Here is a 15,707-nt window from a genome sequence, read left to right as displayed (position 1 = left end):
CTGCCTCCAGCCTCCCTCTGTCTCCTGCACTTGGGTTCTAAGCAAACCAACCATGACAGAACGGACCGACCAGTTGGACCCAGCGGGAGATTACCTCACCCTTTTGAACTTCCTCTGCCGTGAAGCGGGTAAAGACGTGCGCTGGGCCGAGGAGGAGTATTGTGACCCCTTTTGGGGAACACGCCTGGCTCTGGGTGGGCCCAGGAGCCTGCAGAGGCGACGGCGTCAGCGCCAGCCCCAGCCTGTTCCGGTGGGGGCCCTGGACGCACCTCTTCCTGTTCCCGAGGTGGTCCTGGACGCATTCCAGCCTGTTCCCCCCTTCTGGGGAACACGCCTGGCTCGAGGCGGGCCCGGGGGTTCTCAGCCCCAGGGGAAGCGACGGCGCCAGCGCCAGCCCCAGCCTGTTCCTGCTCCAGCGGTGGTCCTGGACGCATCGCCCCCTGTTCCTGCTCCAGCGGTGGTCCTGGACGCATCGCCCCCTGTTCCTGCTCCAGCGGTGGTCCTGGACGCATCGCTCCCTGTTCCTGCTCCAGCGGTGGTCCTGGACGCATCGCTCCCTGTTCCTGCTCTAGCGGTGGTCCTGGACGCATCGCTCCCTGTTCCTGCTCTAGCGGTGGTCCTGGACGCATCGACCCCTGTTCCTGCTCCAGCTCCGAGGACCCGTGCCCCCCCTCAGCCAGCTCCGAGGACCCGTGCCCCCCCTCAGCCAGCTCCGAGGACCCGTGCCCCCCCTCAGCCAGCTCCTAGGACCCGTGCCCCCCCTCAGCCAGCTCCGAGGACCCGTGTTCCCCCCCAGCCCGCCCTGGATGTGGACTGTGGGGACATCTGGGATCTGTCCCTTGAGGGGGGGCCAGCGCCCCGGACCCGGGTACCCCCGCAGCCGGCACCTCGGACCCGGGTACCCCCGCAGCCGGCACCTCGGACCCGGGTACCCCCGCAGCCGGCACCTCGGACCCGGGTACCCCCGCAGCCAGCGCCACGGACCCGGGCCCCCACTCGGGCAGCTCCGGGGATCCTATGCCCCCCGACGCCGGCTCCCCGCATCCTGTCTGCTCCTGTTCCGGTTCCCCGCATCCTGTCTGCTCCTGTTCCGGTTCCCCGCATCCTGTCTGCTCCTGTTCCGGTTCCCCGCATCCTGTCTGCTCCTGTTCCGGTTCCCCGCATCCTGTCTGCTCCTGTTCCGGTTCCCCGCATCCTGTCTGCTCCTGTTCCGGTTCCCCGCATCCTGTCTGCTCCTGTTCCGGTTCCCCGCCTCCTGTCAGCTCCTGTTCCGGTTCCCCGCCTCCTGTCAGCCCCGACTCCGGCTCCCCGCCTCCTGTCAGCCCCGACTCCGGATCCTGAGGCGGTCCCGCAGTCCTCTGTTCCTGAGGCGGTCCCGCAGTCCTCTGTTCCTGAGGCGGTCCCGCAGCCCTCTGTTCCTGAGGCGGTCCCGCAGCCCTCTGTTCCTGAGGCGGTCCCGCAGCCCTCTGTTCCTGAGGCGGTCCCGCAGCCCTCTGTTCCTGAGGCGGTCCCGCAGCCCTCTGTTCCTGAGGCGGTCCCGCAGCCCTCTGTTCCTGAGGCGGTCCCGCAGCCCTCTGTTCCTGAGGCGGTCCCGCAGCCCTCTGTTCCTGAGGCGGTCCCGCAGTCCTCTGTTCCTGAGGCGGTCCCGCAGCCCTCTGTTCCTGTGGCGGTCCCGCAGCCCTCTGTTCCTGTGGCGGTCCCGCAGCCCTCTGTTCCTGAGGCGGTCCCGCAGCCCTCTGTTCCTGAGGCGGTCCCGCAGCCCTCTGTTCCTGAGGCGGTCCCGCAGCCCTCTGTTCCTGAGGCGGTCCCGCAGCCCTCTGTTCCTGAGGCGGTCCCGCAGCCCTCTGTTCCTGAGGCGGTCCCGCAGCCCTCTGTTCCTGAGGCGGTCCCGCAGCCCTCTGTTCCTGAGGCGGTCCCGCAGCCCTCTGTTCCTGTGGCGGTCCCGCAGCCCTCTGTTCCTGAGGCGGTCCCGCAGCCCTCTGTTCCTGAGGCGGCCCCGCAGCCCTCTGTTCCTGAGGCGGTCCCAGAGCCCCGTCAGGTTCCCGAGCCCCGTCAGGTTCCCGAGCCCCGTCAGGTTCCCGAGCCACACCAAGAATCCTCGTCACGCCCCCCGCCAAGACCCAGGCCTAGGCCTCGGGGACGCCCCCCCGAGCTGTCTCGCTGGTCTGCCCGGTCCCGAGGTCGGCCCCCGGAACTTTGGCCGTGTGTGGCTTGGGCCCTCCTCCAGGCCCCCTCCGCCCACCCTGGGTTAGGACTCTGGGGACATCTGGGATCTGTCCCTTGAGGGGGGGGTACTGTCAGGGTTTTGACACTTCCTCCCAGTTTCAGTTCTGTCTTGCCCCGCCTGTGTCCCATCTGCCCTGATTGTGTCCGCACCTGTGTCTCGTCTTGTCTCGTTATCCCCTCAGTATATCTTGTCTTGTCATTCCTTGGTTCCCTGTCGGTCCGTACTGTTCTCTCCTCCATGTCTCCTCGTGTTTTGGTCCTGATCCTGTTTTTGTATTTATCCTGCTCTGCAGCGCTTTGCTTTACCTTTTTGGATTAAAACCCTTTTGTTTTTGAGAACTCCTGACTCCAGCCTCCCTCTGTCTCCTGCACTTGGGTCCTTTACCAACCAAACCATGACAGATGTGTCATGTTGTTCTCCTGTTCCTTCTATCTTAAATAGAAGCAAAATAACAAGAACAGAAACTTTTTGCACGCTATATTTGTATTTGTTCTAACTTGTTGTTTAACTTGTCTTTCTTTTATATTTTTAGCCGGGGGACTGCCAATGGAAACTAGCTCTGTAGCTAAAATTGGGTGCATTTGCATTTTTAATTCTAAATGTATATGAATGTACACTGTCCCTTCCCAAATAAACTGAATTGAATTGAATAGTTGTTTTTTACATGTACAAAATCATTCCGGGCCACCAGAAGCTGCATCATGGTCAGGGAGCAGGTTTACAGGTAGCTACAGTTAACACAATCACAGACACACACTGGCAGCAAGAAAATGGGAGTTTGTGGTAAATTGTTGACATAGTAGCCCGGCCGCCTATGCCCTATGCCCCGCCCCCGGTCCTATGCCCCGCCCCCGGCCCGGCTCTGATCTGTTCCTCTACTGGGCTGCAGGTTACCAGCGTGTGGAGACGTCCCTGCAGACGGAGCCACCGCTGGCTGAGTCCTCCCTGCTCTTCTGCGTACCGGCTGCTCTCACAGCGCCCCCTCTGGCACGTCTCGGTATCACACGCCTCCAAGCGCTGGTCTATGTGGTCCAGGGTGGATTGCAGGGCAGACATCTCTGTCTGCAACTCCTACGACAAAACAAAGGAAACATGTTGAGACATTCAGTGCGTTTACATAGGAAGTTTATTTCCTTTTTAATTCAGAATGAAAATTAAATCCGTTTTAAAATGAGTAAAAATTACCACGTAAACACCTAATTCTGAATGAAAATGGCCATTCCGAGTTAAACTTAATTCCGAAGTAAGTGGCTGGTTTATTCTGATTTTAAATCTGAATAGAATAATTCCAGATCATGTTTACACTCATTCCTCTTTAAATTAATTCTGGTCTTTCTGCGCTGCTCGTTCCCTCGCCCGTCTGTCTCCATGACGCTTATATTCCACGCTGGGCTGGTTTTCCAAACAAAGTTTCAAGATGCAGCACGCAGTAAACGCTGGTCAAGAGCAGAGACCATTTATTTAATAAATAGAAATCATTAAAAGAACAGATGGAAACAGGAAACATCAAAATCGTGAGCTTTTCAAAGTTTCAAAGTTGTAGCGGCTAAGTTTGTTTTTCTTCCGGTAGTTTAACTTCCGGTCCGCCCCCCTATCCAATCAGAACCTTCCCAACCCCCAGACCTGTAGAGGAATTGGAGAAAGACCATCAAACGTGTTTTCCATGTAAACATCAATTCAGAATTACTATTTCCATGTAAACTTGAAGGAAAATAGTTTAATTCTGAATTATTTAATTCTGAATTAAAAAACATCATGTAACCGTGGCCATAGTGATGCAGATGTGGACAGATAGGAGAAAGGACGGTTGTACCGTGCAGCGGCGGAGCAGAGCGGCCAGGTCCTCCGTGCTGCAGAGCTGGTTGATGCTACGATGCTGCTCCAGCTGGGACTCCAGATCCACCAGCTGAGCATCCAGCACCTGCAGCGCCGCCTCCGTCGGCAGCTCCTCCATCCACAGCTGGGGGACAGGAGGACAGGACAAGAGCACTCAATATTCTCATCTTAAAAACTCTTCTCACGCTACATAAATGTTAGCTTACACACATTTGTTCAGACTAAACAATCCTCTTAAAGCAGCACGAAGAAAGTTTGCTCTTACAGGCTCAGTTGCTCTGAATATACTCTTGTTTGGTCGTCTCTCCTTTCCTCTCCCCTCACTATTCTCCTGCCCCCGTTATGAGCTCCACCGCATCCCCCAGGGCTCAACTTATCATTGCTGACATGTAACATGCTGCAACCATGGTGAAGCTATCTGTCATTCCCTGTTTGTGGATCCTCCCCATCTTTCATGAACCTCCGTTTGCAAATAACCTTCGTTGAATCATTGAAAGCGTTGTTTCAGGCAGATCTCCTGCATGTCCTGCATCTCCTGCATGTCCTGCATCTCATGCATCTCGTGCATCTCCTGTATCTCCTGCATGTCCTGCATGTCCTGCATGTCCTGCATGTCCTGCATCTCGTGCATCTCGTGCATGTCCTGCATGTCCTGCATGTCCTGCATGTCCTGCATCTCGTGCATCTCCTGCATCTCCTGCATCTCGTGCATCTCGTGCATCTCCTGTATCTCCTGCATCTCATGCATGTCCTGCATGTCCTGCATCTCCTGCATGTCCTGCATGTCCTGCATGTCCTACATCTCCTGCATCTCTTGCATGTCCTGCATCTCCTGCATCTCCTGTATCTCCTGCATGTCCTGCATCTCCTGTATCTCCTGCATGTCCTGCATGTCCTGTATTTCCTGCATGTCCTGCATCTCCTGTATCTCCTGCATGTCCTGCATCTCCTGTATCTCCTGCATGTCCTGCATGTCCTGCATCTCCTGTATCTCCTGCATCTCCTGTATCTCCTGCATGTCCTGTATCTCCTGCATCTCCTGTATCTCCTGCATGTCCTGCATATCCTGTATCTCCTGCATGTCCTGCATCTCCTGCATGTCCTGCATCTCCTGTATCTCCTGCATGTCCTGCATCTCCTGCATGTCCTGCATCTCCTGTATCTCCTGCATGTCCTGTATCTCCTGCATCTCCTGCATCTCCTGCATGTCCTGTATCTCCTGCATCTCCTGTAACTCCTGCATGTCCTGCATCTTCTGTATCTCCTGCATGTCCTGCATCTCCTGCATGTCCTGCATCTCCTGCATCTCCTGCATCTTCTGCATGTCCTGAATCACCTGCATGTCCTGTAACTCCTGCATGTCCTGCATCTCCTGCATCTCCTGCATCTCCTGTATCTCCTGCATGTCCTGCATCTGCTGCATGTCCTACATGTCCTGCATCTCCTGCATCTCCTGCATGTCCTGCATCTCCTGTATCTCCTGCATGTCCTGCATCTGCTGCATGTCCTGCATGTCCTGCATTTCCTGCATGTCCTGCATCTCCTGCATGTCCTGCATGTCCTGCATTTCCTGTATGTCCTGCATCTCCTGCATCTCCTGTATCTCCTGCATCTCCTGTAACTCCTGCATGTCCTGCATCTTCTGTATCTCCTGCATGTCCTGCATCTCCTGCATGTCCTGCATCTCCTGCATCTCCTGCATGTCCTGCATCTCCTGCATCTCCTGCATCTTCTGCATGTCCTGAATCACCTGCATGTCCTGTAACTCCTGCATGTCCTGCATCTCCTGCATCTCCTGTATCTCCTGCATGTCCTGCATCTGCTGCATGTCCTACATGTCCTGCATCTCCTGCATCTCCTGCATGTCCTGCATCTCCTGTATCTCCTGCATGTCCTGCATCTGCTGCATGTCCTGCATGTCCTGCATTTCCTGCATGTCCTGCATCTCCTGCATGTCCTGCATGTCCTGCATTTCCTGCATGTCCTGCATCTCCTGTATGTCCTGCATCTCTTGCATCTCCTGCATGTCCTACATCTCCTGCATGTCCTACATTTCCTGCATCTCCTGCATGTCTTGCATACCCTGCATGTCCTGTATCTCTTGCATGTCCTGAATCACCTGCATCTCCTGCATGTCCTGCATCACCTCTGTCCCCCTCGGTCTTCCTCGGCCCTCCTCTGTTCCCCTCTGTCCACCTGTGTCCCTCTCGGCCCAGATACAGGCTGTGCAGCCCAAGACAGAAGCTACTTTTTTCTTTTTTCCAAAGTAGGCAGCAAGATTTCTTTAAAGCTTTATGAGTTCTTTTTTACAGACGGCCAAAATGATAATTTTTTCATCCTGAATATCAGAGAGGCCCATCAGAACGACGCGACGGTTCCCCTCATGAATGACAGGACCCGAAGCCAGAGAGGAGTGTCCTCACCTTGTGCAGAGCCTGTTGGAGGACGGGGACGTCCGCCGCCAGGCCCGACCACTCCAGCTCGATTCGTCTGAGCTGAGTGTTGATGGAGTCCAGATCTGGGTCTGAAGTCCGGGACAGATTCCTCCCTCCATCCTCTCCACCTCCGCTGGAGTCTCTCCTTTCCTCCATCAACTGAACCAGCTGGGTGCCGGTGCTGATCACCGACACTTTCAGTTCAGATTTGGTCTCCAATGCTTTGGTCAAAGCCTAAAATACAGGAATGAGACGGTTGGTCTTGTGACTCGTCTTCAGAACCACATCTATGAAGTGTTCACTGGTCCGTCTAGGACTCGGGGGTTTGGGGTTTGAGCGTCACACAGAATCTTCCTCACCACAGACTGGAGATAGTGCTCCTGCCTCTGATGAAGATCCCTCAGCTCATTGGTCGGGGCTGTTAGCTGCGTCCACTCGTCCACTGACTCTCGCGCCGACGTCATCCAGTCCTTCAGCACGGCGGAGTCGCGCAGAAACCTGGTTGTTGGAGGGAATTTACACCAAGGGAATTTACACCAAACGTCAACACAGCGTCGGCCAGAATACCGCGGTATCCCAGAAAATGGGAGCTTCTTTTGTTTTTTCACAAGATGTGTTACATTATTCAGATGTTGCAGCTTTGAAGCTTATTTCTGATATTTATCATCCCTCCTCTTAAAAAAGGGAGGGACGAGGATCAGCCCTGGTTGGATCAGCTCACTGCTGATCCATCCAGGGCTGATCTGTCCTTTGCAGAACTTGGCCCAAACATCCATCCATCCATCCATCCATCCATCCATCCATCCATCCATCCATCCATCCATCCATCCATCCATCCATCCGTCTATTCTCCACCGCTTATCCGTTCCCGGGTCGCGGGGGCAGCAGTCTCAACAGAGATGCCCAGACTTCCTTCACCCCAGACACTTCCTCCATCTCTCCCTCCATCTCTCCCTCCAACTCTCCCTCCAGCTCTTCCTCCATCTCTCCCTCCAGCTCTCCTTCCAACTCTCCCTCCAGCTCTTCCTCCATCTCTTCAGAGCATACGCCGTTGCCGTGACGCCGTCGTGAACCTTCAGACTTCTCCGTCACTCCATTTCTCCGCGGTGCAATAACCCCCCCAGAGCACTAGTTGATACTTTGTTTAGCTTCCGGCTTTTCCGGTCACAGTGAATCAAAGAGATAAGGACAACTATTGTGCAAAACACCAAAACAACCTAAAAAAACAAAATCACACACACACGAAGAAAAGAGCGCTGAAAGTTCACGACTGCTTCACGAACCGGAACTGGAAATGCGTTGCTACCAATCGAACCAATCACAGCCCTCTCGCTCTGCGTCGCCGCAACGTGTAGTTTAAATTTTTGGGAGGTGCACGTCAGGCTACGGCGAGGGCTCTGCGTCGATGTAACGCAGAAGCATAATTCAGGCTTAAGGGAGCGTCCAGCCCCCCTGCGGAGGAAACTCATCTCGGCCGATTGTATCCGTGATCTTGTCCTTTCGGTCACTACCCAAAGTTCATGACCATAGGTGAGGGTAGGTGAGTAGATTGACCGGTAAATCGAGAGCTTCTTCTTTCGACTCAGCTCCTTCTTCACCACGATGGTCCGGTACATCGACCGCATAACTGTGGACGCTGCACCGATCCGTCTGTCAATCTCACGCTTCATCGTTCCCTCACTCGTGAACAAGACCCCGAGATATTTGAACTCCTCCACCTGGGGCAGGACTGATTCTCATCCCCGCCGTGTTGCACTCGGCCTGAAACCACCCCTCTTCCCCAGCTCTCACCTGTTCCTCAGCTTTCTTTTCCTTCCAGCAGCCGCGAGTTCCTGCTCCAGCCTGGAGTGGAAAGTCTTCAAGCGCGACTCCATTTTGGAGGTGTGCGCACCTACGACACTGCAGCCCAAACTCTGCAGCCGCCTCCCCGCCTCCAACACGTGGCTGAACCGGGCCTTGTTGCTCTCCAAAACGCCAAGTAGCTCCTGTCACCGAAAAAGAAATGATGTCATTGAAATGCACCTGCAAACCTGGCTTTGGTGCAAACTCAATGGCCACAGTTACATGATGTTTTTTAATTTGGAATTAATTATTCCAAATTAAATAATTCAGAATTAAACTATTTTCCTTCAAGTTTACATGAAAATAGTAATTCCGAATTGAGGTTAGGGTTCTCATAAATTATTCTCGTAATATTACGAGTTTATTCTTGTAATATTACGACTTTATTCTCTTAATTTCCCAAAAATGTTTTGTATTAGTTAGGCCCTAATACTCGGTCATAGTTTATACAGGAAAGCTACTTCTAAAAAGACACCATGGTGCGATCATCTCTACTCAGTGCTGACTCCTGCAGAGAGCTGGACATCAGCATGAGCTTCAGTGAGGGGGATGTTATCACTTGGCTTTTGGTTAAATTATATGATGCAGCAGATTTTAGTGGCTGTATGAGAGTCTTAGGGTGTCCCTTCATGTTTTGTTAGTCTTTAGGTCTTAAAGCTCCTTTAAGTGCCAAATTATGATGATAATAATGATTCAAGCATGAGCCAGATTCCATGTTTGATAAGGTGGTTGAGATGAAATCACAATCTCAGCTCTGTCTCAAATACTTAAGTTATGGCAGGATTCAAAAGGTCTTCCGTGTTTGTTACAGTGAATACTAATGATCTTTCTGACAGGACACTGATTCTGCAGGATTATTGTCAACATTATTGTGTATTTAACTGGTTTAGCACTGGTTAAACTAGAAATGTGGCCCATGTTAACCCGGTTCACTGAAAGTACTAAGGACCTGAAGTACATGAACCCACATTGGAAATGAGATCATATGTTGCTCCGAGCACCACCGATTGCCTTTGTTCTAGAAATAATAAAATACAAAGCAACACATGAATGATATAATTAGGGCTGAAACGATTCCTCGAATAATTAGAGTAATTTGATTACAAAAAATGATGGAGGAATTTACTCTGCCTCGAGGAATCGTTTAATTCCCCCAGCTCAAAGCAGGTATTTCGCGCTGACGCCACGCACGTAAAGGAAGAAGAAAGAGGCGCTGGATATGTTTGGTTTTAACAAAAAAAAAGGCAGAAAATGTCAAAAGTGTGGCAGCATTTCCAGCTCAAAACGTAATAAAGCTAACTGGGTAATTTTCAATTTTATCTCTGTAGTCATTGATGGATAAAACATCCAGTAGCTCTGGTGCCTAATGTGTTCCAATACAGCAGGTCTCATAATTTTATTTTGAACACTGCCAAAACTCAAAATCTTATCAAGACTTTAATTTAAAACTTAACTAGAACTTAAAATGTGCTTGACACAAATGAAAGTTCAATTGAAACACGTGGGAAAAACACCTAACCTTTTAAGTGATGTGTGCTATCAGGTGTAATGGCATTTTTAGGTTAGAAATAAGAACATTTCTTGGTAAGATCCTTAGTTTTTTGAGTGAAGGCAGTGGATTTGGTCAACTGGTGTAAGTTCAGGGTTTTTAAATGCACAGCCATGAACCTACTGGATTATATAATTTAGTCTTAGTAATATCAATTAACATCTAACATCTTATGTATATTTATAACTGCTCTTTAACTAAACAAAAATATGTTTTATCCGATTATTCGATTAATCGATGACATTTTCAGTAGAATACTCGATTGTTAAAACATTCCATAGCTGCAGCCCTAAATATACAAGACTGTCTCAGAAAATTTGAATATTGTGATAAAGTCCTTTATTTTCTGTAATGCAAAAATGTCATACATTCTGGATTCATTACAAATCAACTGAAATATTGCAAGCCTTTTATTATTTTAATATTGCTGATCATGGCTTACAGCTTAAGAAAACTCAAATATCCCAATATATATGTCTCAAAAAATTTGAATATTCTGGAAATCTTAATATTAAACTGTAAACTCTGGACATATTTCTTTCACTGTGTGATATTTTAACGTGTGGTCAAGAATGGATGAACAGAGAGAAGACCTCTTTACTTGTGTCTCCATTTTTTACAACGAGTGAACCACCTCAGCCTCCATCATCCATTTCTGAAGAGTAGGGACACATTTACAGTCCCAGAGAGGAAATATTAACCAAGATGAAATGTAGCTAAAAGAGGCACATCCTGTACAGCTACAGAAAACAACATATTCACTTGAGTTTAGTTGAGCCAATTAGGTTTTGAGTGCAGCGCACAAAGCCCAGCGTGGGCCGTGTGTCCGACATCCTGCAAATGGGCAGGATGGAATTTTGCAAAAAGCGCTCAGTCCTCTGGACGGTCGTGACCAGCGGATGAATGAAGGCCCTGTTTCCACGTAGCAAAAACGCTGGTGTTTTCATGCGTTTTGGCCGTTCGTTTACACGAAAAAGAAGCTCAAAGTCACCGAAAACCATAATTCCTGAAAACTCTGGCCAAAGTGGAGATTTGCAAAAAACTCTGTCTTCACGTTTGCTTGTAAACAGAGAGAAACGGACATTTAGGCTTCAGAACGTCACATTATGAGACAGAAACGTCACCAGCGTCATGAGTGACACCTGTGGTTACAATTAGTTAGTAACCGTCAATATTTTCTTGTATTTTACCTGTTTTATATTCTAACGTCACACTTAAAAGTAACTCCACTTCTCTGTCACTCCAAACCAAAGACTCTCGTTCATCTTGGAAGTAACTGGAAGTTACTCGTGTCATTTGTTGATGTTTTTTTCCAGGATTCCGATTGGCTAGCATGACTTTATCTTCTCGTTACACTGCCCCCTGTAGGTTTGGCTGCTCATAGCACCTTAACAGATATTTATGTGGGTTCGTGTACATCAGAGGTCGGCAATCCAAAATGTTAAAAGAGCCGTATTGGACCAAAAACACAAAAAACAAATATGTCTGGAGCCGCAAAAAATGAAAAGTCTTGTATCAGCCTTAGAATGAAGACAACACATGCTGCATGTTTCTATATTAGTTATTACTGGGGGAAAGATAATTTTTTTCATTATGCACTTCGAGAAAAAAGTCCAAATGTCGAGATTAATGTTGAAGTACAATTTCGTGAAAAAAGTCGAAATTTCGATATTAATGTTGAAGTACAATCTCAAGAAAAAAGTCGAGAAAAAAGTTGGAATGTCAAGAAAAAAGTCAAACTTTTGAGAAATAAGTTGAAATGTTGAGATTAAAAAGGAAAGGCAAAAGGAAGAAAAAAAGAGGAAAAAAAGGAAAAAAAAACATTTTTGAAAAAGCTCCAGGAGCCACTAGGGCGGTGCTATAGAGCCGCATGCGGCTCTAGAGCCGCAGGTTGCCGATCCCTGGTGTAAATGATGGTATTTTTCAAAGAGTAGAGGGTGAAATATCCGTTTTTGTAAATCCCCGGCTCTGTGTAAACGTGGCTGGAGATTACCTTGCAGCAGGATTCCTGCTCCTCAGAGCTGCGCCCCTGCTGGATCTGGGAAAGTGATGTTTCCGTGTTGCTCAGTAGGGCGTCTGCCCAGACGCCGTCCTCCTCCCACCGCGTCCACATCTGGGAGACAACACACCAGGACATTCAAACAAGTCCATCTTTAGAGGATTCTCAAAACACTGGAAGACATTCCAATTGAATTTTTTTTTTTTCAAACAAAACTGTGACAATCTGTTGGACTCTCTGCAGCTCAATCTCAGTATAATCTCCTCCTTGAAAAAAAATGGCCATTGCTCTGTTGTTGTGTCTTTCAAACCTGTAATGTTTCCTGCATCCTGAGCCCCTCCTCCATTCCACGCTGCTGCAGCCGGGCCGCGCGGTCCTGCAGGCCTGCCGCAGCCCCCTCCCCAGGGGGCGCTGCAATATCTGCTGCTCTGTCCGTCAGGAACTGCAGCATGTGAGTATGCTGGCCCAGGAACTGGAAGAACTTCTGATTCACAAAAACAAAGCATACACTGAAAACCAGAGTTGAACATTCAATTCAATTCAATTCAATTCAATTCAATTCAATTCAATTCAAATCAATTCAATGTTATTTATATAGCGTCTATAGAGGGAATCCGCATAACGTCACAGATGCGACTTCACAGCGGTTTACGCCCACTGAGTGTCAGAAAGACTGAGTGTCAGAAAGACTGAGTGTCAGAAAGACTGAGTGTCAGCGTAAACTTTCAGTTTGAGCAACTGGAAAACATCTAAAATGGGAAAGAGCTGTTGTGAGATCGACTGTACTCATAGATTTAGCAAGAAATCGGAGTTATCGTTTTACAGACTGCTGAGAAATAAGCTTAAGAGAGACAAATGGATCGCTGCAATTCACAGAAACAACTGGATTCCAGGCACCGAAATGTGGACCAAACTGTCTCTAACTATCTCCAAACTGTCTCTAACTATCTCCAAACTGTCTCGAACTATCTCAACCTCTCTCCAAACTGTCTCTAACTATCCCCAAACTGTCTCTGTCTCCAAACTCTCTCGAACTATTTCCAAACTCTCTCTAACTATCTCCAAACTGTCTCTAACTATCTCCAAACTGTCTCCAACTGTCTCAAACTATCTCCAAACTCTCTCGAACTATCTCCAAACTCTCTCTAACTATCTCCAAACTCTCTCTAACTATCTCCAAACTCTCTCTAACTATCTCCAAACTCTCTCTAACTATCTCCAAACTGTCTCTGTCTCCAAACTCTCTCGAACTATCTCCAAACTCTCTCTAACTATCTCCAAACTGTCTCTAACTATCTCCAAACTGTCTCCAACTGTCTCAAACTATCTCCAAACTCTCTCGAACTATCTCCAAACTCTCTCTAACTATCTCCAAACTCTCTCTAACTATCTCCAAACTCTCTCTAACTATCTCCAAACTCTCTCTAACTATCTCCAAACTGTCTCTGTCTCCAAACTCTCTCGAACTATCTCCAAACTCTCTCTAACTATCTCCAAACTCTCTCTAACTATCTCCAAACTGTCTCTAACTATCTCCAAACTCTCTCTAACTATCTCCAAACTATCTCTAACTATCTCCAAACTGTCTGTCTCCAAACTCTCTCTAACTATCTCCAAACTCTCTCTAACTATCTCCAAACTGTCTCTGTCTCCAAACTCTCTCGAACTATCTCCAAACTCTCTCTAACTATCTCCAAACTCTCTCTAACTATCTCCAAACTCTCTCTAACTATCTCCAAACTGTCTCTGTCTCCAAACTCTCTCGAACTATCTCCAAACTCTCTCTAACTATCTCCAAACTCTCTCTAACTATCTCCAAACTCTCTCTAACTATCTCCAAACTGTCTCTAACTATCTCCAAACTGTCTCTAACTATCTCCAAATTGTTCTTCCTGAGATCAATGGTCATTTCCTTTAAGGCAGGGGTGTCCAAAGTCGGTCCTCGAGGGCCGGTGTCCTGCATGTTTTAGATGTGTCCCTTTTTTTATCAAACCATGATACAAGGAGCTTGATCATCAATAGAACTATCCTGACTTTGATGACAAGCTGGTGACGACCGTTAACTAGAATCACGTGTGTTGATGCAGGGAAACAAATAAAACATGCAGGACTGCGGCCCTCGAGGACCGACTTTGGACACCCCTGCTTTAAGGGGTTGAGGACAAGGTTTGCCCTCTCACACCATTTAAGAAAATGGTCAACCTCCTCTCCATCATGCGGGAGGCTCACGAATGCAGTGTCATCCGCGTATTTAATAAAGTGCTTGTTGGAAAAAACTCCCCTAGTGGGAGAAAAACCTTGAGCCATGGTTTTACTTTACAACCCGTTAGTGTTTTCCACTGACCGTATGGCTGCTGAGCTGCTGCTGCAGCTGAGCCCTGCTGTGCAGCTCGGCGTGGGGCTGATGGAGGCGGTGCGAGCCCAGACGGAGCAGCTCCTGCAAGCTGTGGACCAGCCGCTCAAACTGCTGCTGCAGGTCCGAGCCGTGCACCCCGCCCAGGACCGCCTCATCCTGCACAGGGGAAACACCAAGCTCCCGTCAGATACAGACACTCAAGCTTCCCTAATCTGCACGCTACAGAAGAGCATTAGGGCCATGCAGGAGAAAAAAGATTTGAGAGGGGAAGATTTTTTTTTATTGTGCACTCAAAATCTTAAGAATATTTGTCTTATTTCTAGTTAAAACTTTTCTCATTTTTAGTCAAAAAATCTCATCACGCTTAAAACAAGAGTCATTGCCAGAAAAATAAGTTATTATTTGACAATTTTCACCTGTTTCATGTACATTTTCACTTAAAATAAGTAGAAAAAAACTGCCAGTGGAACAAGATTTATCTTCTCATTACAAGCAAAAAAATCTTGTTCCACTGGCAGATTTTTCTGCTTATTTTAAAGCAGCACAATGTAACTTTCAGCTTTTGTTGAGTTTGGTGGCTCCTTTGGACAAAAGCGGTAGTGCTTTACCAGAAAGAACTACATTTCCCATGAGCACCAGCGCGTACTGCCGGAAAACTCCTGTCCCCGTCGCTGCATTTGTTTTGATTTTGAATGAAATAAGACGGGACGGACTTTCAAAACTACCCCCTGAAGGAGCAGCAGTGGGTCTGGCTGGGATCGTTCGGGGCTGTTGGGTCTTCTTGGTCTTTCTGGGAACTTTTTTGATTGTTAAGGACTTGCAGATATTTTCTCACACTGGACAGATGCTTTAACTCCACATGACGTTTACAATGTGAAGTTGACGAGGCAGACGCTCTGACTTGTTTTTCTCAGCGCAGGTGGAAATAATTTGCACAGAAAGGTTAGATTTCTACCGTCGGACTCTTTGGGAGACGATGTGTAAAATTCCCGCAGACAATGATAAGCAGAGGCATCATCTGACGGCTCGCTGACGCTGATGCAACGTCTCTCTTCACCTGTCAAGCCTGAATTATGGTTCTGCATTAAATCGACGGCGTAGCCTACACAATGATCACAATGATGATGATGAAATATTAGCTTAAGGTGGAAAAGTTACATAGGGCTGCTTTAAGTGAAAATCTACTTGAAACAGGTGAAAATTGTTATTTTTCTGGTAATGACTCTTGTTTTAAGTGTAATGAGAGTTTTTTGACTAAAAATGAGACATTTTAACTAGAAATAAGACAAATATTCTTGTTAAGATTTTGAATTTTTGCAGTGTAATGTTGAAATACAATTTTGAGAAAAAAGTCGAAATTTTGTGAATAAAGACGAAATTTTGAGAATAAAGTTGAACAACATTTCAACTTTTTTCTCAAAATTGTACTTCAACATTAATTTCGACATTTTGACATTGGGACT

General features: G+C 48.2%; 1 protein-coding gene across 1 annotated transcript in view; it reads right to left on the bottom strand.

Moving 5' to 3' along the window:
- Positions 1–15,707, bottom strand: part of syne2b (spectrin repeat containing, nuclear envelope 2b) — a 258,903-nt gene that overhangs the window by 76,442 nt on the left and 166,754 nt on the right. Inside the window, exons 88-97 of the mRNA XM_061744277.1 lie at positions 14,233–14,400; positions 12,199–12,372; positions 11,883–12,002; positions 8,290–8,483; positions 6,858–6,996; positions 6,487–6,732; positions 4,864–5,489; positions 4,388–4,460; positions 4,041–4,187; positions 3,122–3,298 (exon numbers count right to left, since the gene is read on the bottom strand). Of these exons, the coding sequence (XP_061600261.1) occupies positions 3,122–3,298; positions 4,041–4,187; positions 4,388–4,460; positions 4,864–5,489; positions 6,487–6,732; positions 6,858–6,996; positions 8,290–8,483; positions 11,883–12,002; positions 12,199–12,372; positions 14,233–14,400 (2,064 nt within the window). The remainder of the gene's footprint in view (positions 1–3,121; positions 3,299–4,040; positions 4,188–4,387; positions 4,461–4,863; positions 5,490–6,486; positions 6,733–6,857; positions 6,997–8,289; positions 8,484–11,882; positions 12,003–12,198; positions 12,373–14,232; positions 14,401–15,707) is intronic.

Source organism: Cololabis saira, chromosome 16 (genome assembly GCF_033807715.1).
Source record: "Cololabis saira isolate AMF1-May2022 chromosome 16, fColSai1.1, whole genome shotgun sequence".
NCBI classification, from domain to species: Eukaryota; Metazoa; Chordata; class Actinopteri; order Beloniformes; family Belonidae; genus Cololabis; species Cololabis saira.
The sequence above is the reverse complement of the archived record's forward strand: the minus strand, read 5'-3'. Positions and strand labels throughout refer to the sequence as shown.